The sequence below is a fragment of the Misgurnus anguillicaudatus genome, chromosome 21 (genome assembly GCF_027580225.2).
Source record: "Misgurnus anguillicaudatus chromosome 21, ASM2758022v2, whole genome shotgun sequence".
NCBI lineage: Eukaryota > Metazoa > Chordata > Actinopteri > Cypriniformes > Cobitidae > Misgurnus > Misgurnus anguillicaudatus.
This window is the reverse complement of record NC_073357.2, coordinates 58,747,091-58,762,745: the sequence shown is the minus strand read 5'-3', so window position 1 is coordinate 58,762,745 and position 15,655 is coordinate 58,747,091. Positions and strand designations below refer to the sequence as shown.

General features: G+C 38.6%; 1 protein-coding gene across 3 annotated transcripts in view; it reads left to right on the top strand.

Moving 5' to 3' along the window:
• acsf3 (acyl-CoA synthetase family member 3) overlaps positions 1 to 15,655 on the top strand; it is an 85,495-nt gene that overhangs the window by 48,329 nt on the left and 21,511 nt on the right. For all 3 annotated transcript variants that reach the window (XM_055216563.2, XM_055216554.2, XM_055216569.2), the window contains 2 exons: positions 1,375 to 1,472; positions 1,548 to 1,674. In XM_055216563.2, the coding sequence (XP_055072538.2) occupies positions 1,375 to 1,472; positions 1,548 to 1,674 (225 nt within the window). The remainder of the gene's footprint in view (positions 1 to 1,374; positions 1,473 to 1,547; positions 1,675 to 15,655) is intronic.

Here is a 15,655-nt window from a genome sequence, read left to right as displayed (position 1 = left end):
AAAGGTTTGAGCTTTGGCGGAATTTCGCGCCGCGTTAACCAATCAGGAGCCTGCCTGCTGCTGTGGTGGCAGCCCCGCCCGGAGTCACTCACTCAAGCAGTCACTCGGCGCTATATGACACAATTGTTATTTCTATAGAGGAGACAGGAATAAAAAGGACCTCGCTTGGAAGAGTGTCAGTAAGGACTTTAGGCAACCTGGTAAGTTGTAATACACACTTCACTTTTGAGTCACGTGACGTTTATCGACCCGCGCCGTTTATTTTCCCCCTATAGTAAGGTTACCCAATACAAACTGGTAACTCTCTTGATAAATGCACAATCAACATCAGTCATCTTGCAAACAGACACTCGCACAGCAGTTGCCCCTCCCACAAGAAGCGGATTTTGCCTCGGACGTTCGTCAAATGCTTACACGCGCGAATGCATTCAAAGTGTTCAAGCAGCAAACTAGGCGCGGTAGACGCGATTTTGACGCCCAAAACGCGTTTGGTGTAAACTCAGCATTAGACTTTCATCTAAAGACCAGAATATCATAGAAACATGTATGCATGGGCTTTTTGATTGATTTTTTTTTTATAATTTTGGCACTAATGACTAATGGCACTCGCGCTTTCTTTAGAAAATGTAAAAATTTTGTTAATTCGGTAAAGCTTTTCAGCTATATAAAACACTTTTTACAGAAAATATTATATTTTTTTGGCCTGTAACATCTTGTGATCCATGAGTACCAGATAGATTTGTTGTTTATTGTTTCCCTAATTTTTGAAAGTTGGTTTGGTTTAAACTGCCTGTTTACTAGAGTTGGTCCGAGTCCACCTTTATCGAGTACCAGTCAAGACCAAGTCCTTAAACATCAAGTCCGAGTCCAAAAGGGTCCGAGTTGGACTCAAGTCGTAAGCAAAACAAGTTATTGCTGACTTTGAGGACATCGTCCTAGCCACGCATTGATGTATGTAAGGTGTGTGTTTGTCTGCACGTATGATGCGACTGGCTGCTGCCTGCCAGTGTGTTGCAGTAAAATATCAGGAGGGGTAGACAGTAATTAATTTCTCATCTCAAGTTTATGCTGGTTTTATTGTTAAACATGACGCAGACTCGACTGTACTCGGGATATTTTCCGAGTCCAAAATGTCCAAGTCCATGTCAAGTCAGAGTACAAATTCACCCGAGTGAGTGACAAGTCCGAGTTCATTTAAAATTGGACCCGAGTCCAAGTTCGAGTACCCCAACTCTACGGTTTACCTTATGTTTACCTCAAATGTAAATAAAACCTAAGTGTAAATAATAATTAACATCATGCCACAGATATAACACATAGACAATCTGTAATATAAATCTGAAATATATCTTTCTGTTTTTGTGTTTTTTCCAGGTTCTGTTGGAGTGCCGCTCCCAGGTGTGGAAGTTCGGATCATGATGACAAACACCACCAACACGGTCCTCGCTGAGGGCAACAGCAAAGGGACCCAGGTACTTAATGACCTCAATATTTTTTACTACAGTAATAAAAGCATTGACTTTACACCCGTGTATATGTACCGTCAGGTGAAGGCCGGTTTGGAGGGGAAAGAAGGTGAGCTGATGGTTCGAGGTTCGTCAGTCTTTCAGGAGTACTGGAACAAACCTCAGGAGACATCAGATGCCTTCACTGCGGACGGCTGGTTTAAAACCGGTACTGCTCAAATATTTTTACAGATACTCATGCTACACATATACTGTAAGATCTGTGAAGGTTTTATGTGTCTGTCCTGTTCGATAGTGGATCAGGACAATGAAGGAGAGCGAATAGAAGAGAAAGAATGCATGTGGATTTTTTTTAAGACATTCGCGTGTGAAATTCAGCTAAAAAGATCCTTTTTATTACTGTTTCTATAAAAGTACAAAGATGTGTCGTACAGCTCAGGGTGTGCACATACAACGACAACGCTTTTTTCCACTGTTGTTGTTTCATATTTTTGCCTCAGCTCGTTACGTTGTAATCACGTCACTACTAGAGCAAGCTCTTGATTGGTTAACACGGTGCGAATATCGACCAAAGTTCAGATTTTTTTAAATTCTCGTCAAATGAATCGCGTCATTTGCGCCACCAGATCTCTATCGCGTCTTTGCATTGACTTATGAACGCACGATTAGGGTAAGTATTCTCCAATGTAAATCTATGAGTTGTTTTCACCATTTTATTATCCATAAAGCCCGATTTATAGTGTGCGTAAGTTCTATCCGTAGCCTGTGCGTAGCTCTGCGTAGCCTGACGTTCACCTCGCAAAAATTTTAACAGCACGTCAGTTCTACGCGGACCGCAGGTGCTGTGATTGGTCCACCAGAACCCCTCCTGTCAGGTAAAAAACTGCATCATAGGTATTTCTGTTTGTGACGGTGAAAACAAAGATGAGCCAAGTTGAGGAGTGATTTTACTCAAACTGCAACAAAAGTTCCTGTTTATTTAATTCCATCATTGCTGGGCTTCTCAAATCATACACAAAAAGTTGTTTTTTCTTCTTCATTTGTGGGTTAACTTGCCAATAAGCTTCTTCTTCTTTGTGGTTACTACTGTGGTTACACACGCGTGGATATTGCCTACCAGTGGTCTGCGCGTGTGTTTGCACGTCGACACGGACGACGACGCAAAAGTATAAATGAAAACCGACGTGGAACCTACGGCATCGCGGCTACGCCGTAGGACCTACGCACAACTATAACACGCCCTTTAGATGGAAAACGTGAAGGCTGTTTAGAAAATTCACACCTTGGTACGACAAGCCACATTTGTGATGTCATTTATGCACAGAGAACAAATGATGCTGGACATGTTATGCATTAAAGTTTAATACTTTGAGGTTTGTGTAAATCACTAACCCCAAATATGAGCAATTGTAACAGTGATGAGCTGGTAAGCAGGAATAATGTAGAAGAGGAGAGAAAGGATAATGAGGGAGAGAGAGAGTAAGCTAAAGGCTGGAAGGACAGCTTTGCCATGCGCTCCACGCTTCTGTCATACTCCATTACACACTGCCATCCCATAATGAGAGAGAGAGAGAGTGCTCAGAGCACATCAGCCGTGTGTGTGTGTGTTCATATTATCATGCTTGTAGTTTATATTCTTGGACAAAACCATTTCTGAAACACTGCCTCTTATTTGTTAGTATTTTGTCTCTTAGGGCATAATATCCTCAAATTATCAGATATTTCACTACAGGCATGAACTCTCAAACATTTTACTACTTATTCTGGTTAGAAAACATCTGCTTTTGAAGGAAGAGAACATCTGCTTAACATTTAAAGCAACCATCACAGTTTTGTTTTTGTTTTAAGTGACATTTTTTCTGAAATCAGTAATATAATAATGTGTATTCGTAAGAAATTTTGGACCTGGACTGGACTAGGACTAGACTTACTGTAGCTAGAATAGGACCAGACTAGGACTAGACTAGAATAGGACTAGCAACCAAGCAAGTTTATTTATATAGCACATTTTTAGAAAACCGCCGTTGCTCCAAACAAGATTTAATAAACCCAAACAACTCAACAATCAAATGCTAAAGAAAATAAATATGTATTTAAAGGAATAGTCTACTCATTTTCAATATTAAAATATGTTATTACCTTAACTAAGAACTGTTGAATCATCCCTCTATCATCTGTGTGCGTGCACGTGAGCGCTGGAGCGCGCTACGACACTTCGATAGCATTTAGCTTGGCCCCATTCGTTCAATGGTACCATTTAGAGATAAAGTTAGAAGTGACCAAACACATCAACGTTTTTCCTATTTAAGACGAGTAGTTATACGAGCAAGTTTGGTGGTACTTGGACTCGCCTGAAAAGTCCGCTCCCCTTCTCACTCTCATAATGGGAGAGGGAGGGTGTTACTGCGCCAAGTCGAAGTACTCCCAAAAGTGCTATTACGCCATAAAATATAGTTCCTCTTTTAAATCCGCTTAGAAAAGCGCTACGTTTTATTTTGTACCACCAAACTTGCTCGTATAACTACTCGTCTTAAATAGGAAAAACGTTGATGTGTTTGGTCACTTCTAACTTTATCTCTAAATGGTACCATTGAATGAATAGGGCTAAGCTAAATGCTATCGTAGCGTCGCAGCGCGCTCCAGCGCTTACGTGCACGCACACAGATGATAGAGGGATGTATCAACAATTCTTAGTTAAGGTAATAATATATTTTAATATTGAAAATGAGTAGACTATTCCTTTAAATACAACTTAAAAACAGCAATTGAAGGAGCTGCCCTCACATGGAGTGGGAGACTATTCCAAAGTCTCGGACCTATCACAGAAAATGCACGCTCTCCTCTTGTTTTAAAATTACAGCAAGGGACCTTAAAAAGCCTTTGGTCTGAGGACCTAAGGACTCTAGAAGGAGAGTAAGAAATGAGAAGATCAATAATGACTAGAATAGAATAGAAGTAGAATAGGATTAAAATAGAACTAGACTAAGACAGAATAGAATAGGACTAGAATAGAATAGGACTATAATAGAATAGGACTAGAATAAGACAAGACTAGACAAGATAAGGACTAGAATAGGATTAGACCAGGTTAGAATGGACTACACTAGACTAGACTAGAATTGGAATAGAATAGGACTAGACTGGAATAGGACTAGACTTAAATAGAACTAGACTTGAATAGGACTAGGACTAGGTTAGAATAGAAGTAGAATAGGATTCAAATAGGACTAGACTAAGATAAAATAGCATAGGACTAGACTAGATTAGGACTAGAATATGATTAAACTAGGTTAGAATAGACTGCACTAGACTAGACTAGAATAGGACAAGACTGGAATAGGACTAGACTAGACTTGAATAAAACTAGACTACACTTAAATTGGACTAGACTAGGCTAGAATAGAATAGGATTAAAATAGGACTAGACTATGATAGAATAGAATAGGACTAGAATAAGAGTAGACTAGACAAGAATAGGACTAGACCAGGTTATAATGGACTACAATAGACTAGGCTAGAATAGAAATAAAATATGACGAGACTGGAATAGGACTAGACTAGACTAGACTTAAATGGAACTAAACTTGAATAGGACTAGGACTAGGCTAGAAAAGAAGTAGAATAGGATTAATATATATCGATATATCGGGCTGTTTTTTTGCGAGTTTTATGTGTATTGGCATCGGCCGATACGTGGCTGCTGTGTTCGCTGATTTTTTTCCGGCATTATTTACAGACAGAGTGCTGGAAGCCTCAAGCGATTGCAGGTCATGTGGCTAAAAACAACCAACCTTTCCGGCCTAACAGCTGAACATAGTTGGACATAGCGGGTTTTTATTTCTCATCTCTATATATTTTGTAGTAGTAAAGTGCTAGAAATCAATATTCTTTGCTGATGAAACAAAAATCGGTATCGGCAAAGGCACTTAAAAATCCATGTCGGTCGATCGCTAGTTCAGTTTTTAAACATAAGAGTGTCCCTGTACCCATGATGATTCATGTGTACTTTGGGTATGTAGTTTGTAGGCCAGGAGAGATATTGCAATTTGTTGCAGTGCGCATGCAACAAACCCCTATGTACGCATATGTGCATTCGGTTGTGCGTGTACGGTCACGTACGCTTAAAAAACAAACTATACCCCAGGCTTTAGTGTGGCCTGTGACTGGAACCTTTCAGCCAATCATAGAGCAATGATTTTCCTGCTTTAGTTTGCCCCCCCCCCCCTCTCTCTCTCTCTCTCTCTCTCTCTCTCTCTCTCTCTCTCTCTTTCTCATTCGCTTCTGTGTTCTCCATCAGTAATCCAAACTCTCATTAACTCAGCTTGAAGGTCATTAGGGCTTCATTATGAATCTGGGATCATTATCTTCATCTATATTGGCTTTGGCATTTGCTGTATTCTGTCTGTAAGTGAAATATTAACTTACTTATTACATTATTGTTTTTTTTTACTTTTTCTGTACTCTAGTCTCACTTAAGCTACGTACATTTGAAAACTATGTTTTCATTTAAAACGCTCCTCATCCTCTAGCATTTTCCAAAAGTTGCTCATCCCCACCGAAAAGTCTAAAATGAGAAAATGTAAGACTTCGAACCACAACTGATTAAACATTTTGTCTCTTTTAACTTTCCCCGCCATTGACGAGTTAACTTGTCAATTAAGAGAAAACGCTTCCTGGCCAATGACGAGTTTTTTAGCAATCCATATTTCTGCTATTGTCCACCAGATGGCGCTCTTACCCAACTTATAAAACCCGGAAGCAACCCCTCAGGTCAAACAGTTCAACTTCAGTGTATGTTTTGGTCATTCCTCTGAATCAGATTTCTATCAAAAGTCCTTCACAAAAACGCAATTATCTCAGTTTTTGCTCAAAATTTGGTATTTTGTGAAGAGACCTACCCATGTTTGAGAGGTAATAAAAGAGAACTAATGAAAGTAGGATCTCTGAAAGCAGAGGGTCTTTTATTTTATTTGATATATTGTATGTTTATATATTTAAAGAAGAACATTTTCTGGAAAGCATTAAACTTTTGTGAAAATCATAAAAAAAAATGCTGCCGCTGGCTGGCAACTTAAAAAAAAAAAACACTGGTTTTAAGTTTTATTTTGTGCCACCATACTTACTCTTGTAAGTTGGTGGCTTCTAAATTCATCCCTGTTTGGATCCTAAGGAATGAATGGTGCTAGGCTAAATGCTAACACATTCACGACGTGCTGTACAAAGATTAAAAGTGCACGCATTGAAAAAAGATATGTATGTATTGTCTAAGTTGAGGTAAGAACATAGTGAAATGTTGAAAAATTGTGTTTTCCTTTAAAAAGCTTAATTTTTGTTGATAAAAGCTAACATAGTGTGGAGAATAGGATCAAACTGAGAGAAAAGATATGTTTTCAAACTATAAAGTATTCGTGTGGGCAAGGCCATGGTCTTAGTTGAGGGGAGTTCATGGGTGTAAAGCCGACTAATCGGATAAAATCTTACCGTTCAAAAAAGTTTTTGACATTTATTTAAAGTATGCACTAAGTGAAGTCACCGTAAGCTGAGCTGCTCTTTGGTTGTGTACTGAATTTTTTGCCAACATGTTTTATGTGTGTAAGCAATACTGTTGTTTATTCTAGCAAGCATGTGTATTGAAAAATACAAAAAAGATAGAAAGAAATGAAAAGATAAATTAGGTGATACCTTTATCATTTCAGCTCACAGCCTTTCCTGGAATGAATTACACTCGGGGAAACAATAAATGAAAATAAATAAATAAATAAACAAGGCACATGGAGAAGCATTAGCAGTTTTCCAAATGCTGCGCACACATAGTTATGAGTAATGGAGGCGTGCTAAAAGTCGGGTGCGCTCGGGTAAGCGCTGGTTTGGGAATGCACATTAGACTGGCTGCTCGTAAATAACACGTGGGGTGGTAACAGGGTTGAATCCCGCGCACCGAAGCGTTGGGTGGAATGTTAACTAGCTGTTTCACTCTCTATCTCCACCAGCGCTGTTCTCAGATCAGTCTGTGGACTATTATTAATGATATATGGGCGAGTTTGTCTAGTTTATTTGCTTTGTTCGGTTCATCAGTGAAGTTTCAGTCTGCTGGGCGGCCAATTCATCACTCCCAGCAACCTCAGGCATGACTTGATTACATGTGAATCTAGAGCCATTCCTCAATTCTTCTCCATTCTTCTCATCCTTCCTGTGACCTCCACCCACAGGTTACACTGCAGTCCTTTCTGAGTTTCACTGATGACACACACACACACAGAAGTTATTCTTACTTTATTAATCCAGAATATCTTCAAAATGGGTTGTGCATTAAGAAGCGGAAGATATCTAATCCGGTATCTTTATGTCTCACCCTTCTGGAGTTCAGAAAAATATCTGCACCCTCTTTGTGTTTTGAAGAAAGAGACTTGTCATCAGATCAGGTGATGTTAATCTTGTTAAACTTGACATTAAGAGTGAAGAAATCAAAGTCAGTAAGAGGCAGAGGTTACCTTGTGGTTATACACCAGGAGCCATCTGAGGACAATTCAATCATGCTTGATGTGAGTACATTTAGTAGTTGTATTGTTTGTTCCTTACTGGGTAGAATTATGTGGTATTGGTTAGTATTGTGTGGTACTGGGTAGTATTGTGTGGTATTGGATAGAGTTGTGCAGTACTGAGTAGCGTTGTGCAGTGTTAAGTAGTATTGTGTGGTACTTGGAAAATTCAATCATGCTTGATGCGAGTACATTTAGTAGTTGTATTGTTTGTTCCTTACTGCATAGAATTGTGCGTAACTGGGCAGAATTGTGTGGTACTGGGTAGTATTGTGCGGTGCTTGGTAGTATTGTGTGGTGCTGTGTAGTGTTGTGCGGTACTGGGTAGTATTGTGGGGTACTGGGTAGTATTGTGCAGTACTGGGCAGTATTATTGTGCAGTACTGGGCAGTATTATTGTGCAGTACTGGGTAAAATTGTGCGGTACTGAGCAGTATTGTGCAGTACTGGGTAGGGCTGTGCAGTACTGAGTAGCGTCATGCAGTGTTTGGTAGTATTGTGCGGTACTATTGGGTTGTATTGTGCAATACTGGGTAGCGTTGTGCGGTACTGGGTAGAGTTATGCAGTGCTGGGCAAAATTGTGCGGTGCTGGGCAAAATTGTGTGGTGCTGGGCAGAATTGTGCGGTGCTGGGCAGAATTGTGCAATGCTGGGCAGAATTGTGCGGTGCTGGGCAGAATTGTGCGGTGCTGGGCAAAATTGTGCGGTGCTGGGTAGTATTGTGCGGTACTGGGTAGTATTGTGTGGTACTGTGTAGTGTTGTGCGGTACTGGGTAGTATTGTGCGGTACTGGGGAGTATTATTGTGCAGTACTGGGTAAAATTGTGCGGTACTGGGTAGGGCTGTGCAGTACTGAGTAGCGTCATGCAGTGTTTGGTAGTATTGTGCGATACTATTGGGTTGTATTATGCAATACTGGGTAGCGTTGTGCGGTACTGGGTAGAGTTATGCAGTGCTGGGCAGAATTGTGCAGTGCTGGGCAGAATTGTGCGGTACTGGGTAGAGTTATGCAGTGCTGGGCAGAATTGTGTGGTGCTGGGCAAAATTGTGCGGTGCTGGGCAAAATTGTGCGGTGCTGGGCAGAATTGTGCGGTGCTGGGCAGAGTTGTGCAGCCCTGGGCAGAGTTGTGCGGTACTATATTGTAGCGTTGCGCGGTGCTATTGAGTAGCGTTGTGCGGTACTATTGGGTAGCTTGTGCGGTGCTAATGGGTAGCGTTATGCGGTGCTAATGGGTAGCGTTGTGCTTTAATATTGGGTTGTATTGTGCAGTCCTGTTTAAAATTGTGCGGTACTGAGTAAAATTGTGTGGTCCTGGGTAAAAATGTGCGATACTGATTAGAATTGTTTATTTGAGTATTTAGTTTAGGATTCAAGTCTAAAGTTCTTCAACAGAGTGAGTAAATTAACAGCATTATTTATTTTATTTTATTCATTATTTATTTTACTACCGCTTTTATGTGATGAACTACAACTTTGTTTAATGCAATAACCAACTTTGTTATAAGTGGTTAATACAATTACATTTATACAGTTTTTGTAATATCAATTAAAGCATAAACATTTTGTGGGACTTATTATGGGAATATTTTCTATAAGTTCGGAAGGTAGTTTTGCTTCAATTCTGTCTTTAATGATTTTAATTAATTAAAGATAGAATAACTGTGTTGTATTTAGTGCACATTATCCAAGTGTGATGTGTATAGCATTCAGATGATGCATGAAAAATAGGGCTGATGTATTATATAAACATGTCATAGCTTTTCAAACCAAAGCACTATAGTAAATATTGGTGTTATGCTGTATGTGGCTGTAGGGTAACACAGATCTGAAGGTCCTTCTGACAAACACACACAAAAGCATGTGTGCTCTGTGGCTCTTTAGTGTGAAATATTGGTATTGGCGCTCAACAGCTCTTAGGTCGTCTTGAAGATATGTCTGCCCTGTGACCCACACACCCACCGAGGGGCTGACTGACCTCTCCAGATGTTGACCTGGCCTACTTTACTCGTCCTTCCCAACTTTTGAGTTATGAAGAAATTCTCCTCCTGCCTCTATGAATATGAATGGATATGGTTCTGATGGCCGTGAATCTGTACCACAGGGATTTAAAGGACACGGGCAAAATTTATCCTGTAATGCAGTTATGAAAAATGACAAGAATCAAAGTGTAGCTTTAGTTATTGTACAGAACAGCGTTGAGAACTATCAGGCGTCCTTTTTTTGTTTACCCACATAATTAACTATATTAGCGTCTACATCAGGGGACTATAACGTTTAGTTTATTCTTAGCTTACACGCTGCAGTTTCGCGTTTTAAATGTGCAAACCCATTTTATTTAAAGGATTAGTCATTTTCTTTAAAAAAATCCAGATAATTTACTCTGCACCATGTAATCCAAAATGTTGATGTCTTTCTTTGTTCAGTCGAGAGGCAATTGTGTTTTTTGAGGAAGACATTCCAGGATTTTTCTCATTTTGATGGACCCCAACACTTAACTCAACACTCAACAGTTTCAAAGGACTCCAAACGATCCCAAACGAGGCACAAGGGTCTTATCTAGTGAAACTATTCTCATTTTTGACAAGAAAAATAAAAAGTATGCACTTTTAGACCACAACTTCTCGTCTGTCTCCGGTCCTGTGATGCGCCAGCGCGACCTCACGCAATACGTCATCACGTCAAGAGGTCACAGAGGACGAACGCGAAACTACGCCCCAGTGTTTACAAGTGTGGAGAAAGAGGACCGTTCTGATGTTGTTGTTCGTCGAATGATACTAATTAATGTCTTTGTGTCAGTTTATTGTTTAAAATGGTCCGCAAATGAGCGTTTCATATGTAAATAAAATAAAATAATAAATAAAAATAAATAAATAAATAAAATAAAAATAAATTAAAGGTTTTTGAATCTCTGCATTTTGTTTTACAGACGTACTGCACGTATCATCCAGTGTAATTTGACTCTTTATTAGGTATTGATCAAAAGGACTGTGAGTTATTGCTTTTGTGTATTGTCAGTGTATGTGTAATGTGTATTGACTCACTCACCGAATGAATAACTCCGTTTCTGTACCCAAATGACTGCTATCGTGTTATGTGTACCTAAGGCTTAATGCAATAGTTTTACTTTAACAAAATACTAAAAATACTAATATATAAAGGAATAGTTCACCCAAAAATGAAAATAAGACCATAATTTACTCACTTGAATACCATCCAAGGTGTAAATACAGTAACTTTCTTTCTTTAGCCGAACACATTTCAAGTTCTATTAAAGGGAAAATGAATATAATATAAAAATATTAAAGTTCACCAAAAAAAATAATTTTTGCATCATTTAATCACCCCTAAGTTGTTTCAAATTTGTATAAATGTCTTTGTTCTGCTGAACACAAATGACAATATTCTGAAGAATGTTTGTAACCAAGAAAATCTGGGGCACCATTGACTTCCATAGTAGGAAAAAATACCATGGAAGTGGTTATCACCTCTCAGATATGGTTAGGTTTCTTCAAAATACCACATTTTGAGCAAAAAGCTGAGATAATTGCATTTTTGTGAAGGACTTTTGATAGAGATCAGATTCAGAGCGATCATCAAAACATACACAGAGTTTGAACTGTTTGCCTTAAAGGCGGAGTGCACAATGTGTAAAAAACGCTTTGGAAAAGGAGACGGGCCGACTACCAAAACACACTTGTAGCCAATCAGCAGTAAGGGGTGTGTCTACTAACCGACTCCCTTGCCGGGTTGCGTATGTGTGGGGCGGGTCTTTTAAAAGAAGGTCCAGTTTCTATTGGGGAAGGGGCGTGTTTGTTTAGGTGATTTCAAATATCAATATTGGCTTTCAAACATTGTGCACTCCGCCTTTAAGGGAATATTTGGGTTTTATAAGTGGGATAAGAGCGCCATCTAGTGAGTAATAGCGGAAATATGGATTTCCGGAAAAACTTGTCATTTATTGACGAGTTAACTCTTTCCATTTTTTCAAATACTTTCATTTGTGTTTAGCAGAACAAAGACATTCATACAAGTTTGGAACAAAGAGTAAATGACAGAATTTTCGTTTTTCGGTGAACTATACCTTTAAATAATATCCTGGCTCTTCATTTCTAATGACATTGAATAGTGTCCGTTTGTATGAAGGCATTCCATCATCAGAAAATCCATATGACTCCGGTGGGTTAATTTATGTCTTTTGAAGCGAAACGATACATTTGTGAGAAAAAATTATTCGTATTGTAAACCCATCTAGATCTAAAATGGCAGTAGTGCTGCTAGATTATCATAATCCTGATTGTTTTGATACAAATCATAATCACAATTACTCAATGACTTTGAAAACATGCATTTATTTAACCTTTTTACCAAGTACAGTATGTGTGTGTGTGTGCGTGCGCGTGTGTGTGTGCGCGTGTATATTTTTATATATTTTTTTTTTATGACTGTAGGGATTTATGAAATTTGGAAGGGACTTTAACCTTATAAGACCCGAGCTTTGGTTTGTCTTTTTTCCATTTTGGGGTTAGGAAGAACCAATAAATATAATAACCAAATATTTGTCATTGAACATGAAGCAGTTATTGTCCACGTTTGTGTACAACAGGTTCCAGTTACACAGAATTAAGTATTATGGTGCACACAGCTAAAAAAGTTGATGAACATTCAGGTTGTAGGAGGTAAAGACAGAAGAGGATCTCCATGTCTTAAAAGGGAGCTTGTACTTTACTCAATTCAATGCATTTGTAGTGTTGTTGCTATCTTTGTCAAAGCATTGGTGCCTTCAGAAGTGCCTTACAAACACATCGGATTCATATTTAAAACATGAGGGATAGTTTTGCCTCAGCTAAAACTTTACAAATATAAACAGGATTATTACTTCGCAATCTGACTTCGGACAGATGCGAGAGCCCATAAGAGTAGCGAGCGAGCGCACAAGAGAGAGGCGCTGTGGTGCAGCTGATTTACTCGTGCTGATCATGGCACGCTGGATTTGTAACACAAACCGAAACAACAAAAACTGAATGAAAACTGAAGATAATCGTTGTACCTCGATTACAGTATCTTGTTTTTGTAATAGATTGAATCAAAAATCAAAATTGAAAATCATAAACGATTAGTTGCACATCCCTAACACTGGCTCTACATCGGTATGTAAGACAATCATTTGTTTTTGTGCATATCGTGACTGTTTTATCACAATAAATATGATGACTAGTCACGAGACTCGCGATAACCAATAAACGTTACATGGAATCAGTACACAATCAATAAATTCTGATTTCTGATCTGTAGTACAGTGTAATCACATCTGATATAATTATTATTTTTTGAAAGCTTTTAATTATGCATTTGAATGATACATGTAAATGTAGTATGATGGTGGATTTCAGTCAAGCTGAGCAATCAGAGATATTAACATAAAACAGTTCTGCCCCCTCTTGTTGCATTATATTACGCAAATTAAATCAATCAAAGTATACACTCCTAAATAAGACTTTGGCGACACCCCAACTGGCATACTAGCTGTGTGCATGATTGGAATTAGTGCATTCTAATTCATGATACCCTAAAAATAGCACATCCGTATCCATGCTTTTTAAGTTAATGTTTCCTATAACCTTTTTGTGACTTTTTAGTTATAAAGTTTTGTTCTCTTATTTCCCTTTAGAATATAGAAAAGCACCGTGTGTTTGTGAGGATGTTTTGTTTTGGTGGCTGTCAGTGAATATAGAGTCATTCACACACATACACGTGTGTGTTGAGGTGAATCTCACGGTTTGTCAGAGCGCTGTGTTTGTTCACTGATGTGTAAGTGTGCTGGACGGGGAACATGGCCTCTTTCCCACTGCCCTTTCTAGAGCTGTCAGCTCCGCTTCAGACACTCATGCAAGCGTGTGTGTGCGTGCGCGTTTCATCTGTTTACAGATTGTTTATGTTTTATAAATGCCGGGAGATGTCAGGTGTGTTTGTTTGTGTGGATGCAAGAAAGACACATTTTGTCCTCTAATATTAAAGACATGTAAAAATGGATGAGAGCTCTGCAGTTTTTAGACTTCTAATTTAAATGTTTTCAGCGTTTTAAAGTTTGTTTATTTTAATAGAACTTATTTAAAATTATTTTATGAAGTTTACAGTACCAAAGACTCCGGTCCCCTGTTTGAGAACCACTGGTCTAAAATAAACTTGAAAGACAATGCTCTTTATTAATCAAAAATTAGATCCGGCTTTGTGATGACATCATATGTGGATGTGTTGTGAAAGAAAACTACTGTATGCTTTCAAAGCATTTCTTGTTGTACTCTTACTTTCTGTTGCATCATCATGTGTTGGTCTTTGTTTACTATGCAGCATGGCTGTTTCCTCTTAAATATCTCACAAAGGCTTACTTAAGAGAAACTTCTGCAATAAACCTTCTTATCAATTTAATTAGGAAAGCCAGTAGGCTGTGACCAGAGGAATCGGAGGTCTTTAGTGCAACTAAGCTCTGGCTGCATCTCATACTAGGCCTTGTCAACTTGTTTATACTAGTTAACAGGGATAAATGTTCACAAATGCAAATTTTTACTATTTAACTAGACTAGCAGTTTACGACTGCTTGTTTTTACTAGTTAATTTAACTAGCTGTTAATGACCGCTTATCTTTACGATTTAACTCAACTAGCTGTTTACAACTCTAGTTTATACTAGGTGACAAGACTAGCTTGTTTTTACTAGTTAACTCGACTAGCTGTTCAGAACTGCTTATTTTTATGATTTAACTGGACTAGCAGTTCACAACTGCTTGTTTTTACTAGTAAACTTGACTAGCTGTTCACAACTGCTTATTTTTACGGTTTAACTGGACTAGCAGTTCACAACTGCTTATTTTTATGGTTTAACTGGACTAGCAGTTCACAACTGCTTGTTTCTACTAGTTAACTTGACTAGCTGTTCACAACTGCTTATTTTTACGGTTTAACTGGACTAGCTGATCACAACTGCTTATTTTTATGGTTTAAAGGACAAGTTAACTAGTAAAAACAAGCAGTTGTGAACTGCTAGTCCAGTTAAACCATAAAAATAAGCAGTTGTGAACAGCTAGTCAAGTTAACTAGTAAAAACAAGCAGTTGTGAACTGCTAGTCCAGTTAAACCATAAAAATAAGCAGTTGTGAACAGCTAGTCAAGTTAACTAGTAAAAACAAGCAGTTGTGAACTGCTAGTCCAGCTAAAGGACAAGTTCGGTATTTTACACTTAAAGCCCTGTTTTCAGATTGGAATGCGTATTTTGCAGCGATTTTTGTGTGAGCATACCAGTGAACACCCCTGACCACTCTGTGAGTTTCACGTCTTTGTGAACGAAAGTTTAATGCATTTTAGGAAGGATTGTTCCAGTGCAACTATAAACCCATTGTAGAGGTGAGAGGTGAAACACAAACACCCGAAAATTCTCGGGGCAGCCGCATATGTCGAAATTTCATTCAAAACCGTTCTATTTCACCATAAACAATCTGAAAGCAGGGCTTTAAGTGTAAAATACTGAACTTGTCCTTTAACTGGACTAGCAGTTCACAACTGCTTGTTTTTACCAGTTAACTTGACTAGCTGTTCACAACTGCTTATTTTTACGGTTTAACTGGACTAGCAGTTCAGAATTGCTTGTTTTTACTA